This window comes from Lissotriton vulgaris, chromosome 2_1, assembly GCF_964263255.1.
Source record: "Lissotriton vulgaris chromosome 2_1, aLisVul1.2, whole genome shotgun sequence".
In the NCBI taxonomy this organism is placed as follows: domain Eukaryota; kingdom Metazoa; phylum Chordata; class Amphibia; order Caudata; family Salamandridae; genus Lissotriton; species Lissotriton vulgaris.
In genome coordinates this window covers 1,442,362,205-1,442,376,728 of record NC_141687.1, presented here as the reverse complement: position 1 = coordinate 1,442,376,728, position 14,524 = coordinate 1,442,362,205, and the positions used below count along the sequence as shown (strand labels likewise).

Genomic DNA, 14,524 nt, shown 5'->3' with positions numbered 1-14,524 from the left:
AGTTACATGCTGGATGAACCTACTTTTCACGTTATTGAGGAAATATGATATCCACTGGCGAAGAGTTGAATCCCCCATTAGATAAATCATCTTCCCCGGCAGACACTTGTCCATCAGGTCCTTGGTGCTGCTCGGAGACATCGAGCAGCCAACTGGATTCCAGATATTTTGCAGGAAGTGGCCGCCGGGGAATGGGGAGTGCATCCCGGTCCTGCATTTTTCTTCTTTTGATGATTTGCCTTCTGATACAAAAATAAAATAATGCATCTTGTGAACGAATGATAACACAATATACAGCGCGCAGAGGCCTGTGTGTTAAAACAAATAATGGAGAGCGGGCTGTTTGGCGCTTTCTGAGGTAAAACCTTAAATGCAGTGCTGTGATTGAAATGCTTTTTTATTATAGAAGTGACATGTAAACTTAAGACTTCTCTTGAATGGGTCTACATATGTGTCTGGAATCACAGCTATGAAATGACCCTTCGTGTTGTAGACAATGAAGCAAAAGACGAATACGAGATACAGAGCGACTATTAGTAGCCACCAGAAACTAAGCTGAAATATTAATAAACATTGAAGTATAATCTACTAGAAGAATGCTTGACAAAAAAGCTTCCCATGTCATATCTCTAAACCAATACACCTACAACAACGCTGTTCGTTTTCAAACTGATCATAAAGCATTAAACAAAAAAACAAAAAAATACTGAGCGAATCAAGCCATTGCAACAACTGAAATCATAGATGGCAGAAGATGTTTTCATCTCATTGCAAAAGACTGATCAGCTTTCTGGACATGAGTGTGCATTCGACCTTGTGTAGTTCTCCTTGGATTTAATCATAAAAAAGATTTGTATATGCAGGACCACTGGAATTATGCGGCAGGAGAGGGACAAATCACGTGGCAGGATTGACTAATTCATGCGGCAAGAAAAGGCACATTAAGCGGCATAATGTGGCACATTTTGTGATAGTATTTAATTATTGTGTCTTTTGTGCACTTGTAAACACTCTCTAAGCTTAGGTTGCAACTCATTACATCTACATACAGCAGCAAGCTACAGAAAGATGACCAGTCAACCTTTACAAGGGAGCTTTCATCGCACGGCAACACACGCCACTGCATTTTTGGTAACTTTTTTGAACCGTTTGAGCTAGAAACAAAATGTTTTTTGTTAAAATCGACAGAAATTGGTGCAGTCGCACAATTTCATAATTTCAGCTGCCCTGAGTATAGGGTCTCTTTGTCAGCTCCCTGTTTTAAATAAAGTTGTGCAAAGTTGTGCAACTTACGATTTCAAAGCTGTGCTTATATATTTTTTCAAAAACTATGTCAGTTTCGCGGAGTGCATAACTGAAGAACTTTCTCAATAATACCAAAAGTGACGGCCTGTGCATCAGGAGGAATGTTCCCCATGCACCCTAGGTAGGGGTGGCCCTAAATCAGATTGACTGGGACGGCTCGCTGGGCGGAAATATCATTTGGTGTTTGCTGTGGTGTGGAGGGGGTCATTGTGTTGTGATGGCAGAGTAGTAAGGAAGGTGGGAGGAGGTTAGGGTGTGATGGGGTGCTAACAATTACATTGAGGTACATTAAGGGCTGATTATAAAGGCTTTAACGAGACCTGATTGAGACCAAGTGGGATGCACGAGCTGCTGTTTGCATGACATTAAGCCAGACAGCTCCCTGTTGCGCCCCTCCAAATTATTGGGGCCCTTGGCCCGTGCCCAGCTTGCCCATGCCCAAGGCCGGCCCTGAGCTTGGGGATGCAGGCACGCAACTCATAAGCCACGACGTACCAGTTTTTAAAGAGCCATCGTATACTACACATTCTCATTTACTGGTTGTACCAGGGCTGCCATAGGTGTTTTAAGGCTCCAGTGAATAGTTGAGGCAGGTTGATGTGAAATTTTGCCCTGGGAAAAGCGAGAACATTTTACAATTCTTCTTCAAATGTGCAGATTCATAACATTATCCGAATTTAAATTCATACACCTCAAGCTACAAGATAAACATATATTTAGTCCTAGATAGTTCAACCATAAACACATTCAGGGATTATTTTGTGATTGCTTAGTTCGGAAATTATTCCAGGAATGCCATAAACGTGACTGCTTTTCTTCATACTTCTATTATTTTATTTATTTCAATCACTTGATTTTAGGCATCTTTATTTTAGTTTTAGGCTCTTGAACACTTGAGCGCGGATCCAGTTTGTGCAGGCTGAGATTCTATTTTGTCCTAGGTGTGTCTAGCAAATGGCAGTCTTTAGCTTCCTAGGTCTAAACATGGTGTCCCTTATCTTCCTGAAGATCTGTAAATGTGTCACATCCTGTTGACCTCTGAATGTGTCATAGCCTCCTCTCAATAACATGGACAAAAACCCCCAGTGTGACAACAGTATGGGACAGGTGCCCTTTTCAAGGTCAAATAACAAACATAACCCAAACGTCGTGTGTATTGATATGTGTTTACCTTATTAGCACACCTACTGATTAGGATTATGTCAAGACATTCCTAAGGTGAAATTGGAAATTCCAACTTACATATGATCTATTATAAAAGGGTTGCCACCTGGTCAGGAGAGAGACACTTCACCCAGGTTGTAGATTGCAGACCCAGATGAGCACAGCACCAGATTCCATCTTGACTGAACAAGCCTCCAGCAAGACTCTGAGGCTCTGCAAAGCATTCCTTTCTGCCTTCACAAATAAGTACCAGGATTGGGTTCTAACATAGCGCTATCTCCTAGCTTTTGGTCTTGTGCTCGAAATGGCTCCAAGGAACTCTTGTCCGTGCCTGCAAGATGCCACCCCAGCCATCAAGGACACCACTGCAGGAGAAGTCCTGTCAGAGCTGCTGACTCACAGTCTACCAGGGGCAGGATTGCGAGTGAATGATGGAGATACCAGTCGGCACTTGTGTGTGTGCAGACCCTCCATGTTAGGTTATGGTATTCAAATGTATAAAGCGCCAAATGAATCACCCCCAAGAGGGTCTCTTGTAGCACATTCAAAGGAAGGAGGGATATGGGAGAATCAGGCAAGGCAAGTTTTAAGCAGTTTTTTAATAGGGTTAAGGCAGGGCAGGACTGTACTATGTACAGATAGTCTGTTCCAGTAGTGGGGAGCTAGGTATGAGAATGATCTTCCTCCCTATCTGGCTGTATGTATGCAGCGAGGGCATAATGGAGATTACCCACTGGACCTTAGACTGTGTGCAGGTAAATAGGGCTACTCCATCACAGTCTAAGCATGTCTCTCTTAAGTCCGAAAACATGAAACAGTGAATAACTGAGCATACTATGAGCGTAACAGGGGTCATCTTCCACTGAGCTTATTTAATCTATAATTTTGATCTTGGCAGGGAACTACTTGGAATATAATAGGGAACAGGGGTCAAGAGTGGTAAACTGCAGAACCTATCTCTGGGCCAAGAACACTTAGGGGCAGATTACGATGTTGGTCAGTAAGCCTCCGGTCACTCATCGGAGGCTTACTGACCAACATGGTAGGTTTACAGTCCGACCACCCAATTATGATGTAGGCGGTTGGAGTGTAAACCATCCGGTCTTTTAGACTGGCTTCCGACAGGCTCAAAGAGCCTGTCGACCAGTCAGGGACCTTTCATAATCCCCTATGGACGGTGTTTCTGCTGTCTATATTGTGATGTCAGTTTCCAACAGGCTTTTCATGTTGGGCTTTCAGACAGGAAAAGCCTGTCGAAAGGGGACTCTGGAGGCCCCTAGCAGGGCACCCATCCCTCAGTGGCCTCTGGTTAGGGCCGGGGGGGGGGGCACCTATGGTGCCCCCATGTTAATCCTTACACTATGTGGCAGGTGCCATGAGGTGCCTGCCACGCAGTGCAGGGATCAACTGAACCTTAAATTTCTCCATGGGAGCTTGTGCTGCGGCCATTTTCTGACTGCAGCACAAGCTCCTATAGAGAAATGGGAGCTTGCGACCACACCATGTGAGGTTGCATTGTAATTGCGGTGTGGGGACTGCTGAACCGAGGTCGGTCGGTCCCTAAACTGCAATGGTCATATCCGCCTGACATCGTGATGATGCCCTAAATTGCATCTTGCTGATAATATGTGTAGTATTTAGTTCTGGTGTGCATTAAATAACTTTTCCTCTTGGAAGTAAAGCACTGAGTTATACAATAACTTATTACACTGCAGTGTGACTCCAGAGTGCTGAGCTCAAGCATTCCCATATTACCTTCTTTAGAAACTTGTGACTGCTTACCATTTTTACCACTGAGAGTCAAGTTCTTGAAGGGGTTTTACTTATCCCAAGTTTTCAGAGCTATAGTGGGGTGGACTTAGGGACATTGAAAGCAAACAACCTCAACCTCCATGGCTGAGGCCTTGTGGACCTCCCTTGCCCATGGCCCACCGAACTGGGACTGGCATCTCTTTTCCAACTAATTTTGATTGTCACTCCAGAGTATTTGCCCATGGCTGAGCTTCTACCCATAGCATAGACGCAATCACATTCACAGATATGTGGGTCGAACGAAAGGCATAGATGGCTTTTAGGCTTCCCAGGCCCTGGAGAATGGCACAGTTAAATATTGAAAAATATGGAATGAGAGCTAAAGGCAGATATTGCCACAAAGAAAAAGCAAAGATCTGGACTTTGAATCTTTATTGGAATCCAGAAAAGTAGGAGATGATAGAAGGGTATTGGGACAAAATATAGAGTAAAAAATATTGAGACACGCAAATATCGAGTTTTTAATATTGTGATACACAAATACCATGATGCAGGAATATCGTTGACAAGAGTATCGATTTTCTGGGTAAGTAATATAGATGTTAAAAATATCTATGTTGTTAATATCATTTACAAAAATATCCATGTTGCTAATATTGTTTATAAAAAATATTGTTATAAATAATATAGTTAATTTATATTTATGTATTTATTGTATATATTATAAATAGTTTGCATAAGTATTGTTAATGCTTTTAAATAGAGTTTGTATATTTTTAGTCGTTTTTAGATGTAATGTTTTAGTGGATTTCGGGGGTTGTAGGGGTAGAGGACAGTTTTGTAAATTAATTATAATTAATTATTAATGGATTTAAAAGTAATATTAATTATTTAATTGATAATTCTTTATATAAATTGTGTAAAGCATGTCGTTTTTAAGTTATATTTTACAGGTAGGTTGTGAGGTTTATAAGGGTTTTGGGTGGGAAGTAAATTAATTATAGTTAACGAATAATTATATGTAAATATTTTTATTTCTTTAATTTATAGTTAATTATGTACATTGTTTAATTATTTAATTTTTAATTTATATTTTCAGTGTGGGTTGAGAGGTTTGTAGGAGTAAAGGGTGGGAGTGGTAATTATTTGTAATTAATGATAAATAATAAGAATTATTTAATTGAGCATTATGTATTTTATATAATTACGATATTTTTTAAGTTGTATTTCAGGTGCGGGTTCTTGTGTTTGTAGAAGTAAAGGGAGAACAGGTAATTAAATATAACAAATTAATTATTTGTTAACTATTATTCATTGTGTAATTGATAATCATGTAAATTGTGTAATTATTGAGCTTTTTATTATATAGTTTACATGTGTATTGTTGGCTTTGTAGGGGTACAGGGTGGGAAGTTAATTCAAAAATGTTTTATTGATAATTAATTAATAATTTTTTAATAAATATTTAATTGATAACTATGCAAATTGTAAAATTATCATATGAGTTAAGTTATATTTTAGGTGTGTGTTGTTTAGTTTGTAGAGGTATAGGGTAGGAAGGTTTTTAGCCCTTCCCATGCTCGTGATGGAACCGTTCCGTCACGAGCCTCGGGTGGGCTGTGCTGGTGACGGAACGGTTCCGTCACGGCCCTCTCGCCGCGCCTGCGCGGCGCGAATTCCGCGCCTGCGCTAACGTTCAGTAGCGTGGGCGGGGCCATGATGGAACCGTTCCGTCACAAGCACAGCTCACCCGCGTGCCGTGACTGAGCGGTTCTGTCATGAGCACGGGACCGCCGCGCGGCCCCCCCACCCCCTTAGCACTGCAGCGGAATAGCCGCCGCAGTGAAGGGGTTAAGTAATATTACATGTAAAATTATTTAATAGTTTATTAAACATTGTGTTATTTATTAGGTAATATCTTAATTCTGTGATGCCTTTTTGTTTAAATTGCATTGTAATTGTTGGCTGTTATGATTATAAAAATATAGTGTGGCATTTTAATTAAATTCATATTATTTTCTTTAATGGATAATCATTATTAAAAAATGAATAATTATGCAATTTGCTTAATTTCCATTACAGTTTAGCCATACATTAAAAAAAAAAAATTAAGTTATTAAAATGTCTTATTTGCTTTAAATGAAATAGTCTCTATCTACCGTTGCACCAATGGAGTGGTAATAGTACATTTTACCCTTCCTGAGTCCAACGCTTTCCCTACTATGTTACAGGCTGGAGTGGGAATAGTAACTTTTACCTCTCCAGGGGCCAATGTTTTCCCTACTGTTGCACAGACTGGAGTGGAAATAGTACATTTTATCCCTCTTGAGTTTATCCCTTTTTGTACTGTTGTATAAACTGGAGTGGAAATACTATATGTACTATTTACAGAGTTTAATTTTTTTAATAATGTTGTTTAAATTCTTAATATTAGTATGTGTTTGTGTATTTAAATATATATTTTAAATTTCAATAAGAGCGAGCAAGCAATAAAAAGCTACCTATTTTGCAGAAATTGACTTCGAAAGTGCGTTTATTTGTAATGATTGATGAAATATGTATGTCATTTTTAGGATATTTTTATTAACACGTATTCTTATATATTGTATACTTTCTATGTATAACTAAATTGGCAATATTTTAAATGTTTCAGAAATATACATATATACATATATAAAAACGTTATATTGGTAAATTTAAAAACAATTATAAAATTATAATATAGGTTAAAATTAATATTTTTTATAACAGTTTTACATTATATACGTGTATATAAACGTATCTATGTATGCGTGTTTTGTTAAATTAGTAAGTATATATATTTTTTAATATTATTTAAACATTTAATTTTCAATATATTAATATTATATGTTAAAATATTTGTTTTATGTATTTAAACTGCATATATACTCAAAACGATTTTTTTGTAAATATTTTTTAAAATTAGTATAAAACAATATTTTTCCAATATATTTGTAGTTACCATTATATGTATAGAAAATCGATATGTTTGTGATCGATATTTTTTGCACAATATCTTGGTATCATAATATTTATGGTTTCGATATTGTGGCAGTGATTGGAGAGAAGACCTGGTCTCAATGGGAAACATAACTACTAATAAACCACAATCACAGGAACAACAGATATTTCAACTCACTGTTACATTGAAGAACATTTATATCCTCAAAGGGCTTTTTCATTTCTTTACCGATGTTGGATCTGTAAGACAACACACGAAATGTGACATTCAAATTTCGAACGTATTTTCATTCCAATTGTACATTTTTACATTCTATTTGCCTTTGTTTCCTACCTTCCTGTAAGAATATACATTGGTGTCTAAGCAACAACTGATGGTTGAAAACTCAAAATTAAATCTTTGAAAAGCCAAAAATTTGAAAAAAGACAGCAAAAACATAGTTTGAAAATAAATGCTGTCTATGAGCTCGTCAATTATTTTTGGAGCTAAATGCTCGAAAATGCTCATCATTTTCACAATTTAGTAAATTTTTGTTGAAGATACTCAACCATGCTTTGAGCTGCCGAAAACCTCACCAGCACCCACTAAACCTCACTTACTCCATCCCTAAACCTAACATGCAACTGAACAGTAACTTTCAGACAGTACTTAACTTGTAAAAGAAGGTGTGCCGGTGCCCAGGGCTCTGCCTTAAATCTTGCAGCTGGGTGCAATTGTTTGTCAGCACGCTGAATACAAAGGTTGCATTATCAGGAATCCACCTCATGCCTTTTTAATCCACCACCAGACACTTGCTACCCGTTTATCTCACTCTAGCAAGTTTTGCTTAATCTCTTTATGATGTTTTTTCTGTCCTTCTCTTCTTTTGTCTTTCCGTTTTGTGTGTTGTTCCCTCTCTTGCTCTCGTAAGTGAATGAAGTGGAAAAATGAGTGCTGGCCCCCCGAAATGAGTGTGGGTGGCCCTACCAGCAACCACCAGCTCAAATTAAGCACTAGTATTACCTTATCACCAAAACCTAAAACCCTTGTCCACAACCTAACCTTAAAACTCACCCTTACCCTTACCCTAAAAACTATACGGTAAGATAGTGCTAACCCATTCATTGACTGTTACAATGACTGTAAATCTCCCCTTTTCCTTAACCAATAATAAGCACACTACGTTATAACTTAAATCTCTTTTAAGCTTAACAAGCCTTTTCCAGGCTCCTCTTCTGTCAAACATTTTTCTTTCAAGCTAATGTTATCGCTGCCTTTAAATATCACTTTTTTGCTTTTGCCAACAATATGACTCATATGTCTGACATCATACCACAGATTACAATTTAAACCAAGTGGAGCCTCAGCACGTACTGATCTCATCTGAGGGTCAAAGGCCCCAGTGCATATCAAATGTTCTTACTTTGCCTCATAAACTTCTTTAAACATTGAAGCTGTTTTGAATTTTTGGTGTACATTACATTTCTTCTCTGTACCTCCCATACCATGCAACTGTTGAAGCTGAACATGGTTGTATCTTATGCAAGCAGCAGGATGCAAGCTACCGCGCATGTGATGGTAGCCCAGCAAAGCATCACATCAGACACCAGTATGAGTCTCAAGTAGCAGTCAGATGAAGGTGGCTTGAAGTGAGGACGATGTCTTTCATCACCCTCACTGCATTTGGGCTCTTTGTTCGCTCCTCTGCTCTTCACTGGTTATAAAGTAAGTTGCAAAGGATTGTTCACATGGAAGTGGAGCTCTTTTTAGGTGGAGCCTACCAGACAGAGAAAGCTGCCTGGTTGTGAAAGAAACATTTTTTGATTACCAAGATTACAGGATTTTGCACCTGCCCCTTGCTTTCCGTTGGTTAACTTCATTGTAACTGTTATTTGCCTGCTTCTTATTCTGCCTCAGCGTGTATATCTTGTGTTTGTCACTCCTAGGAAGCCGAACCACTTTAACATCTCTTTAATTGACTGGCTTCTAGCCTACCATTGCTTGCTTTTAGGGAACTACTTTCTTCTTTTTGTCCTTTTTTTTAAACACCCCATGAGAGTGCATGTGTTTCCCACTATCTCCCCATATGCTTTTCTCCCCACTCTCCACCTTACTTTCCCCAGCCCATGTGCTTCTTTTTCCCATCCACACTCATGTTGCCTCTCTAGCCTCTGTATGCTCCCCCCCCACTTCTGTGGTCCACGTTGTTTCTTCCCCCCACTCCCAGTTCTGCTTCTAATCCTCCCCCTGACCAACCCGCAAGGTGGACATCGTTTTTATTTATTAATTTATTTATTAGTTTAAGCACTTTCGAAATGTGTTTTAAAACAGTGTCTTTACCATTTATTTTAATTTACTGAACCACAAGACGTGTATCAGCACATTGGATCAGTAAGAAAAAAGGAAAAACACAAGTGTCATTTTGTTGGCCCAAACTTGCATGTTGAATGCAGCCACATTGTTGTTTTTCTAATAGCCATGCTGCACAGCAAGTGCAATACTGTACAGCATGGCCAAAAAAGATTGTCAAAGCCAATAGGTCTAACAGACAAGGTCGACTGGCTTTGCCAATGCTTGTTTAATTCCTCCTCTGGATAACATACACTATGGTTGTTCTTTCTAACTGAAATTTCGCCTGGGGCAGACTTGAAGCAGCACATTTAAAAAACAGAAGACAAATGTGTTTAACCCCTCCCATGCTCATGACGGAGCCGCTCCGTCATGAGCATCGGCTGAGCTGTGCTCATGACGGAGCGGTTCCATCATGGCCCTGCCGCCGCGCCTGCGCGGCGCTGATTTCGCGCCTGCGCGGCGAGTTCTATTGAGCGGGCGGGGCCATGACGGAACCGCTCCGTCACGAGCACAGCTCAACCGCGGCTCGTGACGGAGCGGCTCCGTCACGAGCATGTGGCCACCGCTCGCCCCCCTCCCCCCCAGCACTGCGGCGGAATTGCCGCCGCAGCAAAGGGGTTAAGGAATTAACTCTTGTGTATTATCCAATGCACCTCTGAGTGCCTCTTCTACTTAATTCATACCTGTGAGAACTCACCGGACAATGAGAGATTTCTCCAGGTCGTCCAGGTAGGAGTGGTCGTTGTTGACAGACATCATGGAAGCAAAACTGTCACAAGACATATGGTCTGGTTTGACACAGCAAAAATATTCCCCATTTCTCTCATCGATGTACTCGCACAATTGTTTTTTTGTCTGTATTTGAAAGTTGCACTCAGTTTTGACGCTGTGGGTCTGATTGGTGAAGGTGCCCGTGAAATCGACGTTTTCATATCCTTGATTTCTTGCCTTCCATATGGCTGAATTGGCTTCAGTGGGATGTAGCAGTAGCAACGATACATTTACTTTGCCCTCCCAAAAAAGGGTAAAATGAACATGGTATATTCCATTACTAAAATCTTCAATCTTTCCAGAAGTTCCCGCTCCAAGGTCAGGTGAATAGAGTCTGCCGATGAACAAGTCTCCCCCATATTTCTTTCTGTTGCCCAAATAATCGAATACATCGATCTTTATGGTTAATTGATCTCCAACACAGTAGTTTTGCTTAGGGTCTATCAGAGTCGTCTGGCTATTTTCAGCGCTGGACGTTTGATTCTTGTGAGTGTAAGTGACATGGGGAATCATCTGCTGGATTCTGTTGAAGATTTTGTCAATTTCGTTGTCAATCGCAGTCTGTTTAATTCTCAGCAAAGGTTTCACTTCCAAGTTCACTGAGTTAGATGGACTCAAATACCAACAAGTGGAATTCTAAAACACAAAACAAGATTTGGGTTTGTATCAATGGGATAGGTAACCTGGTGCGCTGCAATATGTCCTTTAATCGTCAAGCGATGTAACATGGTGTACTATTTTACAGACATTCTCTGGCATACCCTCCACACTCACCTATGTTCCACACAACTGGAGGGCTGAGGGACAGAGTACACCAAATCTACCTCAAGACAACAGTGAGACTGGAAAGGAATTCTAAATAATCAATTGTTGTAAAAAGCAAACTCAACCTTTGATGGTGTTGGAAATGGTGAAATCGTGTTTTTTGAATGATGTGTAGAGGGAAGCGAAGTTAGTGTGACCAAAGCAGGCATGTGCAAGACTTTATTACACGACCATAGTATTGCGTCTTTCCGAATCCGAACTATTGAGGTGCCCCTACTTTCTGTAGTGTCTCACATTTCCCACGCCTATGCCCCTACAAACGTGTCTTTCAAGAGGGTTAGATGGTGCAGGCTTCTCACAAACTTTTTGTATGAAACAGGCATGCCCTGCTTAGCTTTTACTAGTGCGTACAACAAAACTGGTATGCCAGAAACTCACAATCATTTTACATGTAGGTGCATGCCAGAGGCGCAACTAGACTCAAACTTCGCAGGGGGCTAACACATGGATTAGTGGAGACAGAGACGTCATAAGAGCCGAATCAAAATTACTTGTGGGGGGCTCCTTTTGCTTTTCCAATGTAGTGCGTAAAACACAGAGTCATTCTTTGTGACTACATGTGGCAAATAGTGCGTTTTAAAGCAAACAGGGGCAGTAACATTATTCTCGGCTTAACATGATTTTGGGGCTCTCAAGGAATTTTAGCAAAGTGAATGACAAATGTTCTATTTTAATACACATTAGGCCAGTAAACCTGGTGCGATGTGAAATGCCAAATTCTATTTTACATCACAATCTCAGGCAAATCGTACACTCCATACACTTTGGGCCAGTTGTGTCAACCTAACTAGTTAAAAAAAATCTTTAACAAGGTATTTCACCAGCCTTCCACCAATGGGAGGTATGGAAAAATTGAAGCAAATAATGCAATTTAAGCACATTTATTTAGTTACTACTCTGTTCATGCTTCATTTACCTGCATACAATACTTTTATGTTATTTTTTGAATATGATGATAGTATAGTAAGTACGTTTGTAGCTGTTTGGGGGAAACTGTTACATATCCTAGCTCTATAACACAAAGAATGTTGAATATATATTATTTGGTACTTTGTGACAACATCCACCAAATATTTTTTAATTTGAAATGTTCGGGTAGTCCTTTTGCAAGAAACACAACTCATGTTTGATAAGATGTGCTCTAATAACATACTTTAAGGATAAAAGCTGAGCACACAAGCTTGATTGTAGATGATACCCCCACATCACAGATGGGTGTCAATCTGGGATTTCCAAGGGTAAGAGATGTTGACCTAGTTTTCCCTTTGGCACTCATTGCACTGCACTCAGTACCCGTTGTCTAAGTGAAAGGATCAGAAAATAAACAGAGCTTTAAAAGTCTTACGTATTTTTTACATTCCAATTCCTCTACCTAGACACTGGGCAGCAAATAAGTAGCTGTTGTGGACAGGGCGGCTCCTCCAATAGGGCGGAGGGGTGTCACCCCACTGCTTTTTCGCAGTGCGAGAAGCAGAAACACAAAATGGTACTTTAAATATTATTTTATATTTCTGCTTCTTCCACTGCCAGAAAGCAGAAGGGTATGCCTGGTTGGGGAAGGGCGGCTGGGCCGGTTGGGGAGGAGTGAGCAGAAGGTATGCCTGGTTGGGGGCAAGCAGGTTGGCAGGTCAGGGAGAGTGGCTTGCCCAATGCTGTGGGCCCTGATGGTTTGGTCGGCCCTCTGTCGCTGAGCAAAACCATTATGTGCACTCTCTACCTTTTCTCTATGTAGGTTGCATGCAGCCTACATAGAGAAAATGGCCTCCCCACCAATCACAATGCTGCCATTGTAGCATTGTGATTGGCTTAGGGGAGGGAGGCTGCAGGTGGCTGCTTCCTGTTGGGAAAATGCAGGACCAGCCAGGAGCTGAGGTGTCGCAATACCCTGTAAGCCATCTCCGACTCGTATCTGCCTACTTATGTCACTGTTTTTAATCTTTCTTTCATCTTACAGCCTCCATCTGATCTACGTTACTTCACTGGAAATCTATACGTTCTACGTAGCTGTCTACGCATATCACTCTTATTCCGCTCTCTTTCTATATATCTTTCTCTCCTTGTGTAGCGCTAGAGGCACTCTTGCGGTCTGGCAGCCTGCGATGACCTTTGACTATCATCGTTTTAATTGAATATGGTGTGTTATTTTATCCTAGCCTGAATGTACAATGTCCTGTATATGCTTTGTTTCTCTTAAAGCTTTCTTTCTTGTAATGTTGCTGTCTTTCAGTGGGAGCTGCCTCGGAGTAGAACAGCCTTGCAAAGAACAGAACATGTGGGACGTGCATTTAAAAGCATGAGAGTGAGAGAGAGGTGTGGAATGTACTTCTTGGTCTGGAAGTGCAGTGGTATGAGCAGTGGTGCACAAATGTGCACTGTGCTGTACATTGAGAGATGAAGTATGTGATGCAATAAGCAGTGGTGCACAAATGTGCACTGTGTTGTAACCTGGGTAGAATTATTAATTTCTTACTATTGGCTTTGACATGGCCCTATTTCATCCTGAATGCTAACTCTGCCTGGCTTGAGCTTTATCTGTGTGCAGAGCCAAAACCGCAAGTTGTTTGGGTTAATCACGTTCAAGGATTGATTTGTGAGAGATTGTTTAATGTACCCTGTAAGGCTTTCGTAAGTTTTGTCAAGATAAAGGCTGGAACATGCGAAAATGTAGAGGGGACGTGGGAACTCCTTTCTACCATAGAATGCTTGCTTCGAAGCTGGCCAGTCTCAGTAAGTTTCCTTGGACAGCTAGGAAGACTCTCAAACCTTCTAGTGTGTGTTTTGTGACTATAAAGCTGAGGGTTGTTGACTTAGAAAATGGAATTTCGGAATCCGAATGGGGACGGACGAGTCTACTTTGGTACAGCAGAACACTGGTTGCTGAGACTCTTATCCCCTGCTGTTAAATCCCCCGGTCGGGAGTGGGCTAAGATGCAGTGTTTGCACCAGGTGAAGTGTTGAGTTTTGATTATTGCCATTGTGATGTGTGGTTCCAGTGGCTGTGGTCATTTGATGTGTTTGAACTTTGATTATTGCCATTGTGATGTGTGGCCAGTGGCTTTGATCATTTGAGCTGTTTTTATTGTGATGTGTAAATGAGCCAGAGTGCACATCCAAAGTAATGATTTGATGTATCTAGTGAATATATCTCTTGCAGGACGTCCAGTATATTTTCTTGAGTGTTATCTCATATTATTTGCTCCTTGTGTATTCATTAGTATTATTCATGCATTTAACTGTTGCATTTACAAAGTGTGTTATTATTGCTTGCATATATATATATATATATATATATATATATATATATATATATATATATATATATATATATATATATATTCACTGAAAAAACCATAGGTTATAGACCATATATAGTTAGGAATTAGCATTTACAAA

General features: G+C 40.2%; 1 protein-coding gene across 1 annotated transcript in view; it reads right to left on the bottom strand.

Annotated features, from left to right (window-relative positions):
- LOC147732725 (NXPE family member 1-like) overlaps positions 1 to 14,524 on the bottom strand; it is a 98,810-nt gene that overhangs the window by 16,533 nt on the left and 67,753 nt on the right. The window contains exons 2-4 of the mRNA XM_086958856.1: positions 10,233 to 10,942; positions 7,382 to 7,443; positions 24 to 242 (exon numbers count right to left, since the gene is read on the bottom strand). Coding sequence (XP_086814982.1) covers positions 24 to 242; positions 7,382 to 7,443; positions 10,233 to 10,942 — 991 coding nt within the window. The remainder of the gene's footprint in view (positions 1 to 23; positions 243 to 7,381; positions 7,444 to 10,232; positions 10,943 to 14,524) is intronic.